Below are 15,038 nucleotides of genomic sequence, written 5' to 3' on the forward strand. Positions count from 1 at the left end.
TAAGGAGCGTCTAGGATGGCGGCAGGCCATGTAGAAAATCACGAGGAGAAAGGCAAAATGAGGACGAAGAGTTCGTGATTCTTGACGTAAGAGCTTGCATATTTCTTTTTGAGGTACTTTTGTTTGTGGAGCTGGCGGTAAATGATTGATTTCTGATTCCATCGCCATGGGGTTGAAAAGTATTTGGACAGGTGATACAATAGGTGCACAAGAGAATCTTGAACAAGATGTGATGGACTAAGAACAAGCTAGGGCTCAGTGCGATTTCTAAGTTTGATCATGAGAATCATTCCAAATAATCTCTTCTATAGTAATAGTATATACAATGGTATTGCCGAATTAAAATTTTAAGTGTTATTGATGTTACCGCCGAATTGAAATTTTAAGTGTAATTGATTTTATCTTAACACAAAACGACTGATTACATGCATAAGGGAACATTCTCAATATGAAAAAAATTAGGGAAAATTATCAATAGAGTCCAAAACATATTGTACGCATCACATTTTATTTCAAAATATTTCAATTTGTCAATTTAATCATTAACCTTATCATTCTAATCAATTTTGGCCAAAAATCACTGATATGAATGTCAGTTGTTTTATATGATATGACTAATACTAATGTAAATAAATTTTTTGGATTTTTTTTTTTTTTTATTTATTTCCCTTTGTCGATTTGTGGCCTAGATGGTGGCTTGCGAAGGGTGCTAGGCCCAAGTGCTGCCCTTGCTTGATCTAGGTGGCCTAGTCATGCCCAAATCCAGCTCAGCCCTTGCGTAAAGCCCTCAATGGCGTTAGCGAGGCCCACAACCCTCACCTAGCATTCCACAAGATCATTGTGGTCTTCATAAAAAAATAAAAAATAAAAGAGGTTACATCCATAAATTATTAAAATATTCTAAAAATTGTTCACATGATCATGGTCAGCATCTACAATGGCATTTTTTGGTTTAAATTGGTCGGAAATGATTAAATTGATAAATTGTCAAAATGTTTAAAATTAAATTGACCAAATTAAAATATTTATAATTGAATAGTGTCTATATGAGAGGTTTAGGATTTTTTTTTTTTTTTTTTTTTGCTTTGACAATTATGCCGAAACTTTTTGATGGTTGCTTGTTGTCCAATTCTTAGCAGAAAGGAAAGAAAATTCCGATAAAATACTTTTCTTTGGACGATAATTGGACCTCGTGCTAGAATCTGTTGAAGGAATGACGAAGCCAACACGGCATCGAATTCCTGCAAGTCAAATGACGTTCTCTCTCTGCAAATGGCAAGCTGGCCATCAACCAAGTAACCTCATGTTCAAAGAAGTAACGGGTTTTCTCTTAAAGTTTTGAGCTTGTACATGGGAATAGTTCACCCGCAATTCTCTTTGTCTGGAGCACAACGAAGACGACTTATCGAAATGAAAAAGTTATGGGATCCACAAGATACACACATAAGTACAATGTACACCGTATATTTGGGACTTTACATTTCCGTTGCCCGTTCTAGATATCGTATGATACATTATCTTTTTTGATCTTGAAGACTGTCCTATCGTCGAGGAAAGTAGGATCTCTCGATGTCATGAAAGAGAGAGATGCTGGGAGAGAGGACATATGTGTTAACTGTGTTTGATGGATATGAAGATCCGAGAGTCTACTCGGATCAAGCGGCACTCGGAGTTTTGTCTGTCCTTTTGAAATTTGGTGCGGTAAATCATGATGTCCGAGCCGATAACATTATGGGCAATCCTTTGAAAAGTTGCCAGTATACATTGTTGAGAATCCAGGACAAGAGACTGAATGGTTTGCTGCAACAGTCGGGTGCTGCAGCTGCATCAAATAACTAGCTTCAGGTTCACTTCGGAGAAGACTTAATAGATTAATTCATATGCAGATGATCGATGTATTTGCGTTTAATCAATTGTGATATGGGGATTCATGTGCTCCACCGGATAATATGTTTGGTCTAATGTTGCAGCGAAGATATAAAAATGGGTTTCTTTTAACATGTACTAGATCAGACGTTCTGTTTCGCACATAATACAACCTAATATGGCACGATACAGTTTCTAAAACTTGATCTGATATATATACATATGGCTTAGATTGACAGTGAAAAGAAAATGACTCATCACAAGCTCTATGGAGATCGCATCATCCAAATTTTGCACATTTCCTTGACGATGCCCATCATTCATTTCTCATGAACTTTCATGTACCATTCCATCAACTTTATAGTGATTTGTGAGGTGGGCAAGGGGCTAGTCTTGGGTCTCAAACATGTCTCTCTGCAATTGCCACAAGGCATATATAATCAAACGACCATTAACAAACGTGGGCGTTGAATCCCTAACGCATCGATCATGAAATGGACATTGCGAATGTTTAAAAGGTAGATGTCCTGGGACAAGAGGAACAATTAGTCAAATGGCGAATATAAGTAAAAATGTGCCTTTGTGTTGGGTGTCCTAAACATGAAGTTTTACCCTATTCGTAAAGCCTCAACAATGTGAAGTTGTGAGCCAAAGGTTAAAAAAAACGTAACAATGGTAGAGGCAAAACAAGCGAAGGGAAAATGTCGCTTGAAGAGACTGGCAGAGGACTAAAGTGAGCCGAGCCTGGTTTATTTATAAAATGGGTTGAAGGTGGAATTATAACATACTGGTTCAAATCCATATGTTTTGAGTTTTTAACTTTTAAGCTTATTATAATTCATATTATAAGTTTGAACTGGCCCATTTAAATAAATGTGGTTTAAAATATGAATTTGTGACTCATTTTGATACTCCTATCATTAAGGCAAGGACGAGTTGCCTATTCCCTAAACAAGCTCAAGAGATGAGTCCAATCATTAAAGATCAAAGCGACCTTATCATGTATTGACCATTGGTTGGCAGGCAATCCAGCATCAAGAAAAGCCTAAATGGTGTAAGCCAAAGTCAAATATAAGAAGTTTGGCAAAATCTTGGCTTAATTTGAGGAAAATAAATATAATCTACATAGAATGTCAAAGATCATAAGAATGACAAAATAGTTTGCCCATTTCTCACACATGAATATTTTGGAATATCCTGCCGATTGCTTTCCATGTGACCCAATATATAAAGCTTTATTGTGAATAATTCCAGCCTTGAAGGAATTAACGGGCTTGACCAAAGTATATCGCAATACTATCATGAGCTCAGTCCAATTAATCAATTAAGCTCAAAACCATTCACTTGAATTCATTCTCCGTCAATCCGATTAAAATGCGAACTATATGAGCCTATTAACTACTAACGCAAATGCTCATACTAACTATATGCAGCTTTAAAATATATTTTTATTTAGCGGTAAAATTTAGTCCCTAATTTTCTATACAATTAATAACTAAATGGAATTTCAAAATTTAGGTGTCAACCGATTCCTTCATATATTGTTGAAAAGTATTTGAATAGTGATCCAATCAGTGCCCAAGATACTTTAAATAAAAGTATCAAATTACGAACGGAAAAATTATAATAAAAAAATCTTAAACTTATTGCAATCATGTCAACTCTATTCTAATACATATATATTTTTTTGGCCAATTGAGTCCAAACACTTTGCATTCGTGCCAATTTAGTTCATCCAGCTAATTTTGACAAAAAAAAATAAATCATTAGTATGAATGTCAACCATCTTACATAGTGTGGTTAGTGGGTCAATTTTAATAACATTTTTTAAAAAATTATTTTCCTCTTTTTTTTTTCTTCCCTTCTTTGTCTAGCTTGACAATTGGCCAGAGGCTTGTGGCCTAGCAAGGTCGACCTCGTTGACAACTAGTTATGGCGAGCAAGGCATGGGGTCAGCCTCGCTGACCCTTTCCTTTCTCTAATTGTCAGGCTAGAAAAAGAAGGGAAGAAAAAAAAAAAAAAAAAGAAAGAAAAAAGGAAAAATTAAAAATTTGAAGAAAAATTAAAATATTATTATAATTTATCAACATTAGCATTGCCCAATGGCACATAGAATGTTTGGCGTCCACATTATCAATTTCCGACAAAAATTGTTGAATGGACTGAATTGACACAAATACAAAAAGTGTATGACTCAATTCGCAAAAATAAATAATGAAAGTTTAAAACTCAATTAGTACAATTGCAATAGGTTTAAAACTTTTATGGTAATTCTTCTGATTAAGAACAATGAAGGGTTTCAATGCAATTTCAGTGCATGATCACAAAAACCATTCCCGATATTGTCATCTATAACATATACAATGATATAGGCCAACTAATTACTGAATTAAATTTCCAAGTGTAAATTAATTTTATCTCTACTTGAAACGTTTGATTGAGTGCAAAACCAAACTCTCTCGATCGGGAAAATTTTGTGGTGCGCTAGGTCGTCTCTCCATGATTGCTTTTTGTCCAATTCTTTTCCACAAAATATGTGTTCTTTGGGCAAAATATTTGGACTCGAGCTAAAATCTATCGAATGCATGACGAACCCAACAGCGCATGAATTCCAGGAACTCAAATCACGTTAACCTCTGAAAAGCAGGCCATCATCTATGTAACCTGACGTTCAAAGAAGCAGCGGGGCCGTCTCTTTTGTTGCGAACTGTGTTCATGTCCTGAGCTTGTACGTGGGACTAGTAGTTCAACTACGAGATCCACAAGACGCACACATAAGTACGTTGTACAAGGTACATGCAAGCCTCGGTTTGTGTTGCGGCTCTAGTTATTATATGCTTGCGAAATCCTTCTTGATCTCTAAACTGTTGTGTCGGCGAGGAAACTAGGATCAAGCTATGTGATCGAAGAGAGGCCATTGAAAAAATGCACCGGTCTACTATTAAAAAAATGCATCGGTCTCTTTCTGTGTGTTGATCGGGATTGATGCGTTTGAAGATCCGAGAGCCTGCTTGCACTTATGCGGTTCAAGCAGCAATCGGAGATCACGGTGTATGACACATGAAGGTTGCTTTCTTTCTGTTTATATTTTCCTGTCCTTTTGAAATTAAAATTGCTATGGCCCCTTTCTTTTGAGTAGGATTGGACGTTGGCCACCACGTTGGTGAGGCCAGAACCCTTGTTCGGTGACTAAGACATGTCGCCGGAAAAATAACGTTGGCTGAGGATTATTTACGGTGCTGTCCAGAGGGCGGCTGTTAACAGTAATATCCGAGGAAGAGTCGCGTGTTTGAAAAGGATTTTGTAAAGTGGATGATTGAGAGAAATCCAGCAGATGGAAGCTTTGGAGATCAGAGGCTCTGATCATGTGGCCATGATGTCCCAAGCCGATGCGACTGATAGGCAATCCTTTGGTGAAAAGGGACTGAATGGTTTGTTTCAACGGCCAGGTGCTGCTGCATCAGATGACTAGCTTCAATTCAAGTTCACTTTGGAGAAAAGTTATTAAGATTTATTTATCCACGGATGATAGATCTTTTTTCGTAGTTTCATCAATTTCGGTATGAGGATTTATGTGCTCCACCTAGGAATTTGCTTGGTCAGATGTTGTAGCGAATATAGAAGAATGGATTCTTTTCCGAGATGTACTAGACTCGGACACACTCTTCGTCGTTGAATGCGATTTAATGTAATGCAATACTGCTTTCAAAAACTGATCTACCCTATACATATATACCCTAAATTTGATGGAGAAAAAATTGGAAAAGTATATTAAAAAAAGTATTAATCTTATTGTATTAGTATCAATTCCATCATAAACTTTTGAATTGGATTAATTTAATCATAAATCTTTATATTTGTACCAATTTAGTTAACTCGACTAATTTTGGCTGAAAATTAGTGACGTAGACATTGGCTATAATACATGGTGCTGTTCGTGCTAACTTGAACTTTTTTAAAGAATATTTCGATTTTTTTCATAATTTTTGTGTTTTTTTTTCTTTTTATTTTTCTTCTCTTTATATGTTTTTGGGGCAAGGCCCGGCAACCCTCGCTGAAACTAGGTGAGGACCGCGGCACCTTCGTCTAATCTAGGTGAGGTCTCATGGGCCCTCGTCGGCCATGGTAAGGGCCCGAGCCCTCACCCATCGCTGGCCCAAGCTTTAAAAAAAAAAAAAAAAAAGGAACTGAAGAGAGCAAAAAAAAAAAAATCCACATTAATATTGGATGTGCCATATAGGACAACCGATGCTCACATCAACGATTTCAGACCAAAATTGATTTGGTAAATTTTTACAAGGCTTAGGACTAATTCAGCAAGTTAACTTTGAATTGGCCGCTGTATAATATGTTTGGGATTTTTTGGACAATTTTTCCAAAAAGTTCCCATGCAATGAAAAATGATTTATCTGAGAAAATGTTATTTGCCTTGTCGCTGAACAAACACAGTGGCTTGATCAACATGTTCGCCAATGTCAAATCCTGCAAAATCAAAAAAAGGTAATGATAAAGGAGGGAGAGCTTTGATTGATCTGAAACATGTTTGGTCGAGTTTGTGTTGTCAGCCATCCGACAAAATTGAAACGACGCAACACAAAGACGATTAGTATGGGGTGTAGTTTCTTACATCTCTTTACCTCAATTTGGCTGAGCTGATAAACATTCGATGACAAGAAATTGGGCCAAAACCGAAGGTGGTCGGTGGGTCGAGCCTTCGTAGGTGTAGCGGCTGTCTAGAACCGGTGGTGGTCTTTTGAGAGACTTCACTTGCAAAGTACAACAGACTATTAACAAGATTTTTGGCTATTCCCTCTTAACGTTTTCTACTGATGATGGCTGACAAATACGAAATTCGTGGGTAACAATGGAGAAAATTGTATCACTAGCAATGATAGGTTTAAAATTGAACACACCTCTTAATAGAGAGTAGAAACATTGAGCTCAGGACCAGGCATTAAGGCAGTCACAAAAACAACAAGGGCAATCTTCTTGGGAAATGTCTCCATCACCTGAGAAAGAACCAACCCGCCCATGCTTGGACGAGGATCAATCTCTCGTGTGAAGCTAGACCTTGCATGACATCTCTCAGGGGCTTGAAATACTCGAAGATCGATTGCAGAGACTTGGCTTGTGATGGGAGAACAATAACAACCTGAACAATATTGGATTAACGTAATAGAACAAAATGATCTCCCATCTTATATAAACCTATTAGGAGCCGATATAATAGAGCAAAATAATTATCAATCATGCAAACACAAGATGAATTTTTACATGGAAAACTTGAGGAGATCAAAAGACAAGGGACCGAAGTTCACTCAAAATCTTCGCTATCAACAAAATCGTGTGAACAAAGTTCTTCTCTAGTAAATATTAAATGCACATAGCAGCAAAGACGTCAAGAACATAATTCTTAACAATGCACATAAATTTCACAAGAAATCAAGGATAAATGTAACCAAAAACGCAAGTTTTGATCAACCCACAAAAAACCTGATGTATGAACTTCAAATGAAAATGAAACCGTTTAGATTCGAGGAAAGTGCGCCATGAAAACGTTGACGTTCTTTGCGGCTACCACTTAAAAGATAGTGAGAAATCTTATTCTTCCATATGACTTATTATACGAGCTCAAGCCATTTTGGGATTACAATTCATTGGGCTTCTTCCACATGAGAGTGAACCCAATTAACAACCTGAAGCGGCTCGATACCAGAAGCCGGCAAGTCAAGTATAGTGACTCTATGCCCGGATGATCTTAGCAATTTCGCAATCTTGTACCTACACCTTGCACCGTGGCGCGAACCATGAAACGGCACAAATTGCTTGATTTCAAGTGATGCTTCCTTTTGCTCGAAGCAGAAGAGGAAGAAGATGAGGAGGGCAAGTGATGCTAGGTTCAGGTTCTTGTCCATATGCCTCTCGCTTGATGTTTTTTCTTACCCAAAATTGGGCCTCTACTAAGGGGGGAAGGCGATGGGTTTTGTTCAGCAAAATCGTTTGGTGTTGACTAAAGCTAGCGAAGGATAATCTTCATTGGTCAGCAATTACGAAATCAATAGCGTTGACTATTCTTGTGATCCCACATTTTCCTCCCTTTTGAATGGAAAAGTATTTGATAAGTGATGTAATTGGTGCAAAAGACAATCTTGAAAGGAAAGAAATGGCTTAGGAACAACGAAGCCATTTAAAAGCATGGTATTCCTGATATTGTCATCCATAGTGTATACAACAATGTGGAGAAACTAATTATTGATTTAAATTTCAGGTGTAAACCAATTCTATCTCTATCTAAAACGATTGATTTATACAATCAAGCTCTCCCAATATGGAAAATTTCACGTTGGGCTTGGCTATCTCTTTATGATTGCTTGTTATCCAATTATCAGCAAAACCGAAAGAAAAAATCGACAAAATATATTTTCTATGGACAATATTTGGATGTTGTATGCTCACGAAATCTTTCTTGATCACTAGACAAACATATCGAGCAAACCAAGATCTTACTATGTAATTGGAAGAGAGGTCATTAGGAAAATGTATCCATTTCTTTCTATGTGTATCTATCTGCTTGAACTAATGCGGTTCAAGTGGCAATAGGAGATTACAGAGAACATATGAAGCATCGCTTTCTTCCTGTTTATGTTCTTTTTTTTTAGTCTCTATCAGTTTGCAGTTAAAATTGTTAGGGCCATGTTCAGAGGACAGTACATTCACTTTCCATAAAGTGACGGAGCCCTCCTCACAACACATCCCAAAGTGTAGGATTTTGGAAATCGGAATATCAAATTGACAAAATATATTGTCAAAAATATCAGTGATGTAAAATTATCCCATTGTAAAATTGACCATACAACTTTTGAGCTTGTATGATGTCGATTGATATTTTGTGAGATTGTCATTTTCATGAAATTGACAAAATCCCCCTCTGATCACTCAATTCAAAACTTAATATTAAATGAAAACAAAATCAATACAAACGAAAAACAGAGGCAAAGCATAAGAGAGGAACTGGACATAGATAAATAGCGGTGCTGGCAATGGCAGCTACAGTTGGCAAAATGGTGGTGGGGCTGGGTTCAAACAGAGGGAAGGCGAGGTTGTCGGGTGGCGGTGGATGTTGCAACGAGGAAGGATAGGCAGCGACAGCGGAGACAATGCTACTAGTAGGGGTTCCAACATCCGACTCTTGCGGAAGCCAACGCCTTCGTGTCAGAGTTATCCCTCGCCCTTGCTATCGAAGCTTGCAATCACTCCCTATTGTTTGTCCAATCTCCTTCTTTGGTACAGATTCCATTCTCTAACCCTTTTCTTTTAGGTGGGAGTGGAAGTCAAGGCCACAACCCTTGTTCAGCGATGAAGATAGGTCATCCGAAAATAATTGTTGGCCAAGCAAAAAGTTTGAAATCTATTACACTTATGTCTATTCAGTTTTTAACTCTCTAATTGAAATCTATTACACTTATGTCTATTCAGTTTTTAACTCTCTAATTGAAATCTATTAAACATTTTTACTTGCTAATTAAATCTAGGGAAAATTCCAAAAAGGGACCTAAAAATGTCATTTTTTTTTTTCAAACAAGGACCCAAAGTGAACTTTGTTTCAAATAAGAATCTCAAGTGATTTTAGTTGTTTCAAATAAAGGCCCGAAATGGTTTTGGTTGTTTCAAATAAGGACCCAACCTCGCCGGTCGCTCAATGGCTAAATTTTTTGACCAATCAAGGGTATTTTCGTCATTTGGCATTCCCCTCCCCCTCCCCCTCTTTTTCTTCTTTTGTTTTTTCTTACCCCTTTTTTTTTCTTATTATTATTCTTCTCCTTCTTTCTCTTCGCTGGTCACCTAGCCCTCACTGACCGTGGCGAGGCCACCCTCGCCAAATCGGTCTCACCTAGGGTCGCAAGGGCCGACCTCACGGATGGCCCTTGGGTGAGGGTTGCCTTGCCTAGGCGAGGCCATCCCTCGCCTGTGGCTAGCATGGGTGGCCCTCGCTGGTGAGGGCGACCATTGCCTAGCCCTCTGTGGGCATTGCTAGTGGCTGGCCGGCCATTGGCGAAGAGGAAGAAGAAGAACCAAGGAAAAAAAAAGGAAGGAAAAAAAAGGGAAAAAATGACAAATCACAAAAATATTCTTGATCGTCAGAAAGTTAGGTCCTTATTTGCAATGGACCTAACCACTTCAGGCCCTTATTTGAAATAAACATAATTATTTCAAGCCCTCATTTGAAACAACATCCACTTTAAGCATTTATTTGAGAAAGTAATGGAACTTTAGGTCCTTATTTGAAACAATGTCCATTTAAGGTCTTTATTTAAGAGAAATATGGCACTTGAGGTACCTTTTTAGAATTTTTCCTTAAATCTATTTGGCCAATTTTAATTGGAAATCGCTGACATGGATGCCTACTATCTTATGTGGCACGACCGACGTTGACATAGACAATTTTAATAATATTTTAATATTTTTCAAAAATATTTATTTATTTTTTGTTTTTCTTTTTTTCTTCAATTTTCCTTTTTTTTTTTTTTTTTTTAACTTTTATCTTCTCTTCTCACCCTCATTGGCTTGGCAAGGGTGAGGGTTGCCCTCACAAGGCTAGACATGGGCATCCCTCACCCAAGGCGGTTGTCGGCCATCAACAAGTCCCGACAATGGTTAACAGAGGGAAAAAAGGGAAAAGGATAAATGAAAAAATAAGAGAAAAGGAAAAAGAAAAAAAAAGGAAAAATAAATAAGGGAAAGAGAAGAAAGAATAAAAAGGAAAAATAAAATAAAATATTATTAAAAATTATTTACATCAACATTGGCTCTGTCGCATAGAGCAACCAGCATCCAAATTAGCAGTTTTTGGCTAAAATTGGCTTGACTCAACTAACAAAATATGAAAAAGTGTAGGATTCAATAGGCACAATTAAAATGTTTAGGATTAAATTGGTAGAAATGTAATAAGTTCAACACTTTTTTAGACAATTTTTCCTCCGGTATCTATTGCACAAGATCCTTTGGAATGAGCTTATCATCCTTGCAAACCAAAAATATCCTGCCCAGAAAACAATAATTTTCCGCGATATTGTCCATTTGCCTTGACATGTCCTCGTCGCTGAATAAAAGTAGTGGTCTGATCAACATGTTCGCCAACGTCAAATCCTGCAAATTCAGAATAGAATATGGAAAAAAGAGGGAGAACTTTGATTGATCTAATCGTAGCAAATTCGCGATCTTGCACCAACACCATGCCCCATGGCCTGACCCACGAACCAGCGCAAAGCGCTTGATTTCAAGCGATGCTTCATTCTGCTCGAAACAGAGGAGGAAGGTTGAGCTCCTCTCGTCCGACGTTTTTCTTGCCCAAAACTGGGTCTCTGCAAGGGGGGAAGGCGATGGGTTTTTTGTTCAGCGAGATTGTTTGGTGTTGATAGCGAAGGAAAACCCTATACGCATAAAATACTCAAATAAAGAAGGATGGTTTACAGCAAAAAAGGAACAACGAAGCCACTTTCTTGAAATCGCTGTGCTCACTGCTCAGCTACATTATTTATTTAGGTAAATAGACAATATCCACAATGCACGGTCGCATTTATTACATTCTACTGCGAAGTTGCCAATGCTAATAGAAAAGCTTCAGCTACAATTTTGCTACATAAACTCCAGCGACTCAGCACAACAGATGGTCATCTTTTGGAGATTCTACTGCCCAATCTTATATCCTGAAATGGTCAATCTGGAGGTTCTCGACATCGAGCTTCTTGAAGTTGCTCGCATGTCGGGAGACCCGGTACTTGCCCCAGTTGTACGGCCTGTACTTTGGAGGGTTGTGCTCATCGGTCAGTTCCTTCAGCGGCTGCACCATGGTGTAGTGCGGCGGCATGAAGAAGAATGGAATCGAGATCCTGTCTCTCTTCGAGTTCACTATCGCTCTATGCTCCACGCTATCATACACCTCGTTGCTCCAAACCTTCAAATAGTGAAGAGTTAATTAATCAAGTTTACTCCGTCGAGTACTTCATACACATTCACAAATGCAGTACACGTGCATGACCGACGATTATGTATTAAAATCGCAGATATTGATCAAGTTAGAGGCAAGCGCGTGTATAAACTTGGAATTTGATTAATTGGTTATTTTGGTTTGGTTGTAACATGAAGATTGACTGGTTTCATTAGAGAGAGATCCATAATAATCTTCATATTCTTCAAGCAACTACAGATGATCATGCATTAAGAGTTAGATTGAGTAAAAGAGACGCATCTTAAACATTAGGCATAGGCACAACCACTCACGAGCCATACAAGTTTTTATACACATTCTTGAGCGATAAATTGTGCATATGAGAAGTTCTTTGTTGAATAAGTGGTACCTTAATAATGTCGCCAACATTGATAATGAATGAATCAGGGATGGGCTTGACTAGGACCCACTCCCCATCGCTCTTCCTCTTCACCTCGAGGCCTGGGACGTCGTCTTGAGCCAGAATGGCGAGCGCCCCCGAGTCCTTGTGGCGGCCCACGCCCAGAACGAGGTGCGGTGTGGGGCACGGCGGGTAGTGGTTGATCCGGACGAAGCTGGTCTGGTCCTTGAAGAATTCATCAAACCTGTTAGCGGGCAAGCCCAGGCTCTGAGCTATCAGTCCCATCAGCTTGTGCGCGAGTTTCTGCACTTCCTGTGCATAATCTTCGCATGCTTCCCTGAATTTAACAGCCGCAAGAGAGTCATTTTGGATGGGGCATGAGATGCGAGCTCCATAAGAAAGGTAAGGAAAGAACAAAATCGACATTTTCTTTTTGGTTAAACGAGGCACATTTCACAATGTGACTTCTTATATGATGCAAGGTACCAGCTTCTATTGAAACGCCATGTAGCCAAAGGAAAAAAATCATGGAAGCATTAACCTTAGTCCAGGAGGGTACTCGGGCCACTGATTGGTACACTCAATGACACCCTCTTCGCCGTCCTCGGGCGAGGCGGGGAAGACCGTCGGCTCTTGCACGGTGAAGTCGAAGACCTCCTTCCAGTCCCTCACGTTCTTGGTGTGCTCCGTCTCGTAGTACCCCGGCGTCCTCTTCTCATCCCTCCGCACCTTCTTCTTCTCCTCCAAATCCTGCCTGAAGAACTCCCTCCCCTCGCGCTCAATCCTCTCCCTTTTCTCCGCTGGCACCCCGTGGTTCACCGTGGAGAAGAACCCCCACTCCTTGCACGCCTCCCCTATCTCCGCCACGAGCCCTTTGATGGCAGCAGAGTCAGCGGCCGCACCATCTGAGGGTGAGTAGCCGGCGAGGGCAGCGAGGTCAATGAGCGGGATGCTTTCGGCTTGAAGGGGTGCGAGATTTGGCCTGTGTTCGACGTCTTGTATGAAGGCTGGATCCACGTCTCCCATTTTCTTTTTCTTGATAAAGATGGTAAGTATGAACTTTGGGTTTAATCGTGACTTTGTGACTGATAGGAAAGATCAAATTTCTTCTTCTTCTTGTTCTTGCCGTCGGTGATATTGAAGCAGTTATCAAGAGGAGCATTTTTATAGAGGTAATGCTGGTGGCTGACGCACGACTGATTCTGGACGCGATTGCGTGGATGATTCGGAGGTAACTGAGGAGTGACTAGGATGGTGTCTGGCCATGTAGAAAATCATGAGGAGAAAGGCAAATTGAGGACGAAGAGTTCGTGATGCTTGACGTAAGAGCTTGCATATTTGCTTATTGAGGTAGTTTTGTTCGTGGAGTTGGTAAATAATTGGTTCCTGATTCCATCACGATGTGGTTGAAAAGTATTTGGACAGGAGATGCAATCGGTGCACAAGATAATCTCGAACAAGATGTGATGGTCTAAGAACAAGCTAGGGCTCAATGCAATATAAAAGAGAGATCATGATTCTATAATCTCTCCCATAGTATACACAATGGTGTTACCCAATTAAAATTCTAAGTGAAATTGATTTTATCTTAACACAAAACAATTAATTGTGTGTATGATGGAACATTTTCAATATATATATTGGGGACAATTACCAAGAGTCATAAATATATTGTATAGTTCACATTCAATTTCAAAACCTTTCAATATATTCAATTTAATTCTTAACTTTTTGACAATATACCAATATAGTCATTCCAATCAATTTTGATAAAAAAAATCGTTAATACATTTTATGTGATATGACTGACATTAGCATTGATAAATTTTCAATTTATTTTATCTCTTTTTTCTTATTTACCTCTACCAGTTCTTGGCCTCGACACTAGCCTACAACGGGTGCTAAGCCCAAGTGTTGCTCTTGCCGGATTTGGCCTAAGTAGCCACACCCAAATCCAGAGAGGGCATCTCGACCCTTGTGCAAGCCCTCATCAGCCATAGCAAGGACTTGCAAGCCCCTCATATAAAAATGCAATAAAAAAAAGAAAATAAAAAATCCAGAAAAATTATTTAAATATTGCAAAATTTATCCACGTCAACACCAGTTATGCTACGTAGAATGGTTGGTATACATGCCAACATTTTTTGGCTAAAATTGGCATGACTGATTAAATTGGTAAATTGTTAAAAAGTAATTGGCAAAATTAAAATACCTATAATTAATAGCATCTATACCATATGTTTAGGATTTTTTTTTTCTATTGATAATTATCCGAAAAAATTGTGATGGGTTAGGCTGTCTCTATATGATTGCTTGTTGTCCAATTCTTAGAAGAAAGGAAAGAAAATTCGGATAAAATACTTTTCTTTGGACAATAATTGGGCCTCGTGCTAGAATCTGTCGGACGAATGACAAAGCCAACACGGCATCGAATTCCTGCAACTCAAGTCACGCCAACTCTCTGGAAATGGTAAGCAGGCCATCAACCATTTAATCAAAGAAGTCGCGCGTTCTCTCTTAAAGTTTTGAGCTTGTGCGTGGGAATAGTTCACTCGCAATTCTCTTCGTTTGGAGCGCAGTGCGGACGACTTACTTATCGAAATAAAAAAGTTATGGGATCCACAAGACACACGCGTAAGTACACTATACACCGAATGACTCTACATTTGCGTCACCCATTCTAGATATGGTATGCTTACGAAATCTTTCCTGATCTTTAAGAATGTCATATCAACGAGAAAACTAGGATCTCATGATGTCATCAAAGAGAGAGATCCTGGAAGAGAAGTCCTATGTGCTAACTGTGTTCGATGGATATGAAGA

The 15,038-nt window shown here is 38.8% G+C and overlaps 2 protein-coding genes across 2 annotated transcripts; both read right to left on the bottom strand.

Annotated features, from left to right (window-relative positions):
* Positions 1-6,286: 6,286 nt before the first annotated feature.
* LOC120288480 (putative inactive methylesterase 20) lies at positions 6,287-7,781 on the bottom strand. Its single transcript, XM_039302481.1, has 3 exons — positions 7,563-7,781; positions 6,892-7,018; positions 6,287-6,348 (listed from the first exon to the last, which is right to left on the bottom strand). Exons 1-3 carry the CDS (start codon positions 7,779-7,781, stop codon positions 6,287-6,289), a joined length of 408 nt encoding a protein of 135 aa, XP_039158415.1.
* A 3,587-nt stretch (positions 7,782-11,368) lies between these two features.
* Positions 11,369-13,582, bottom strand: LOC104418778 (probable 2-oxoglutarate-dependent dioxygenase At5g05600). Its single transcript, XM_010030222.3, has 3 exons — positions 12,757-13,582; positions 12,225-12,552; positions 11,369-11,821 (listed from the first exon to the last, which is right to left on the bottom strand). Exons 1-3 carry the CDS (start codon positions 13,239-13,241, stop codon positions 11,567-11,569), a joined length of 1,068 nt encoding a protein of 355 aa, XP_010028524.2. The 5' UTR covers positions 13,242-13,582; the 3' UTR covers positions 11,369-11,566.
* Between the last annotated feature and the right edge of the window lie 1,456 nt (positions 13,583-15,038).

The sequence above is a fragment of the Eucalyptus grandis genome, chromosome 9 (assembly GCF_016545825.1).
Source record: "Eucalyptus grandis isolate ANBG69807.140 chromosome 9, ASM1654582v1, whole genome shotgun sequence".
NCBI lineage: Eukaryota > Viridiplantae > Streptophyta > Magnoliopsida > Myrtales > Myrtaceae > Eucalyptus > Eucalyptus grandis.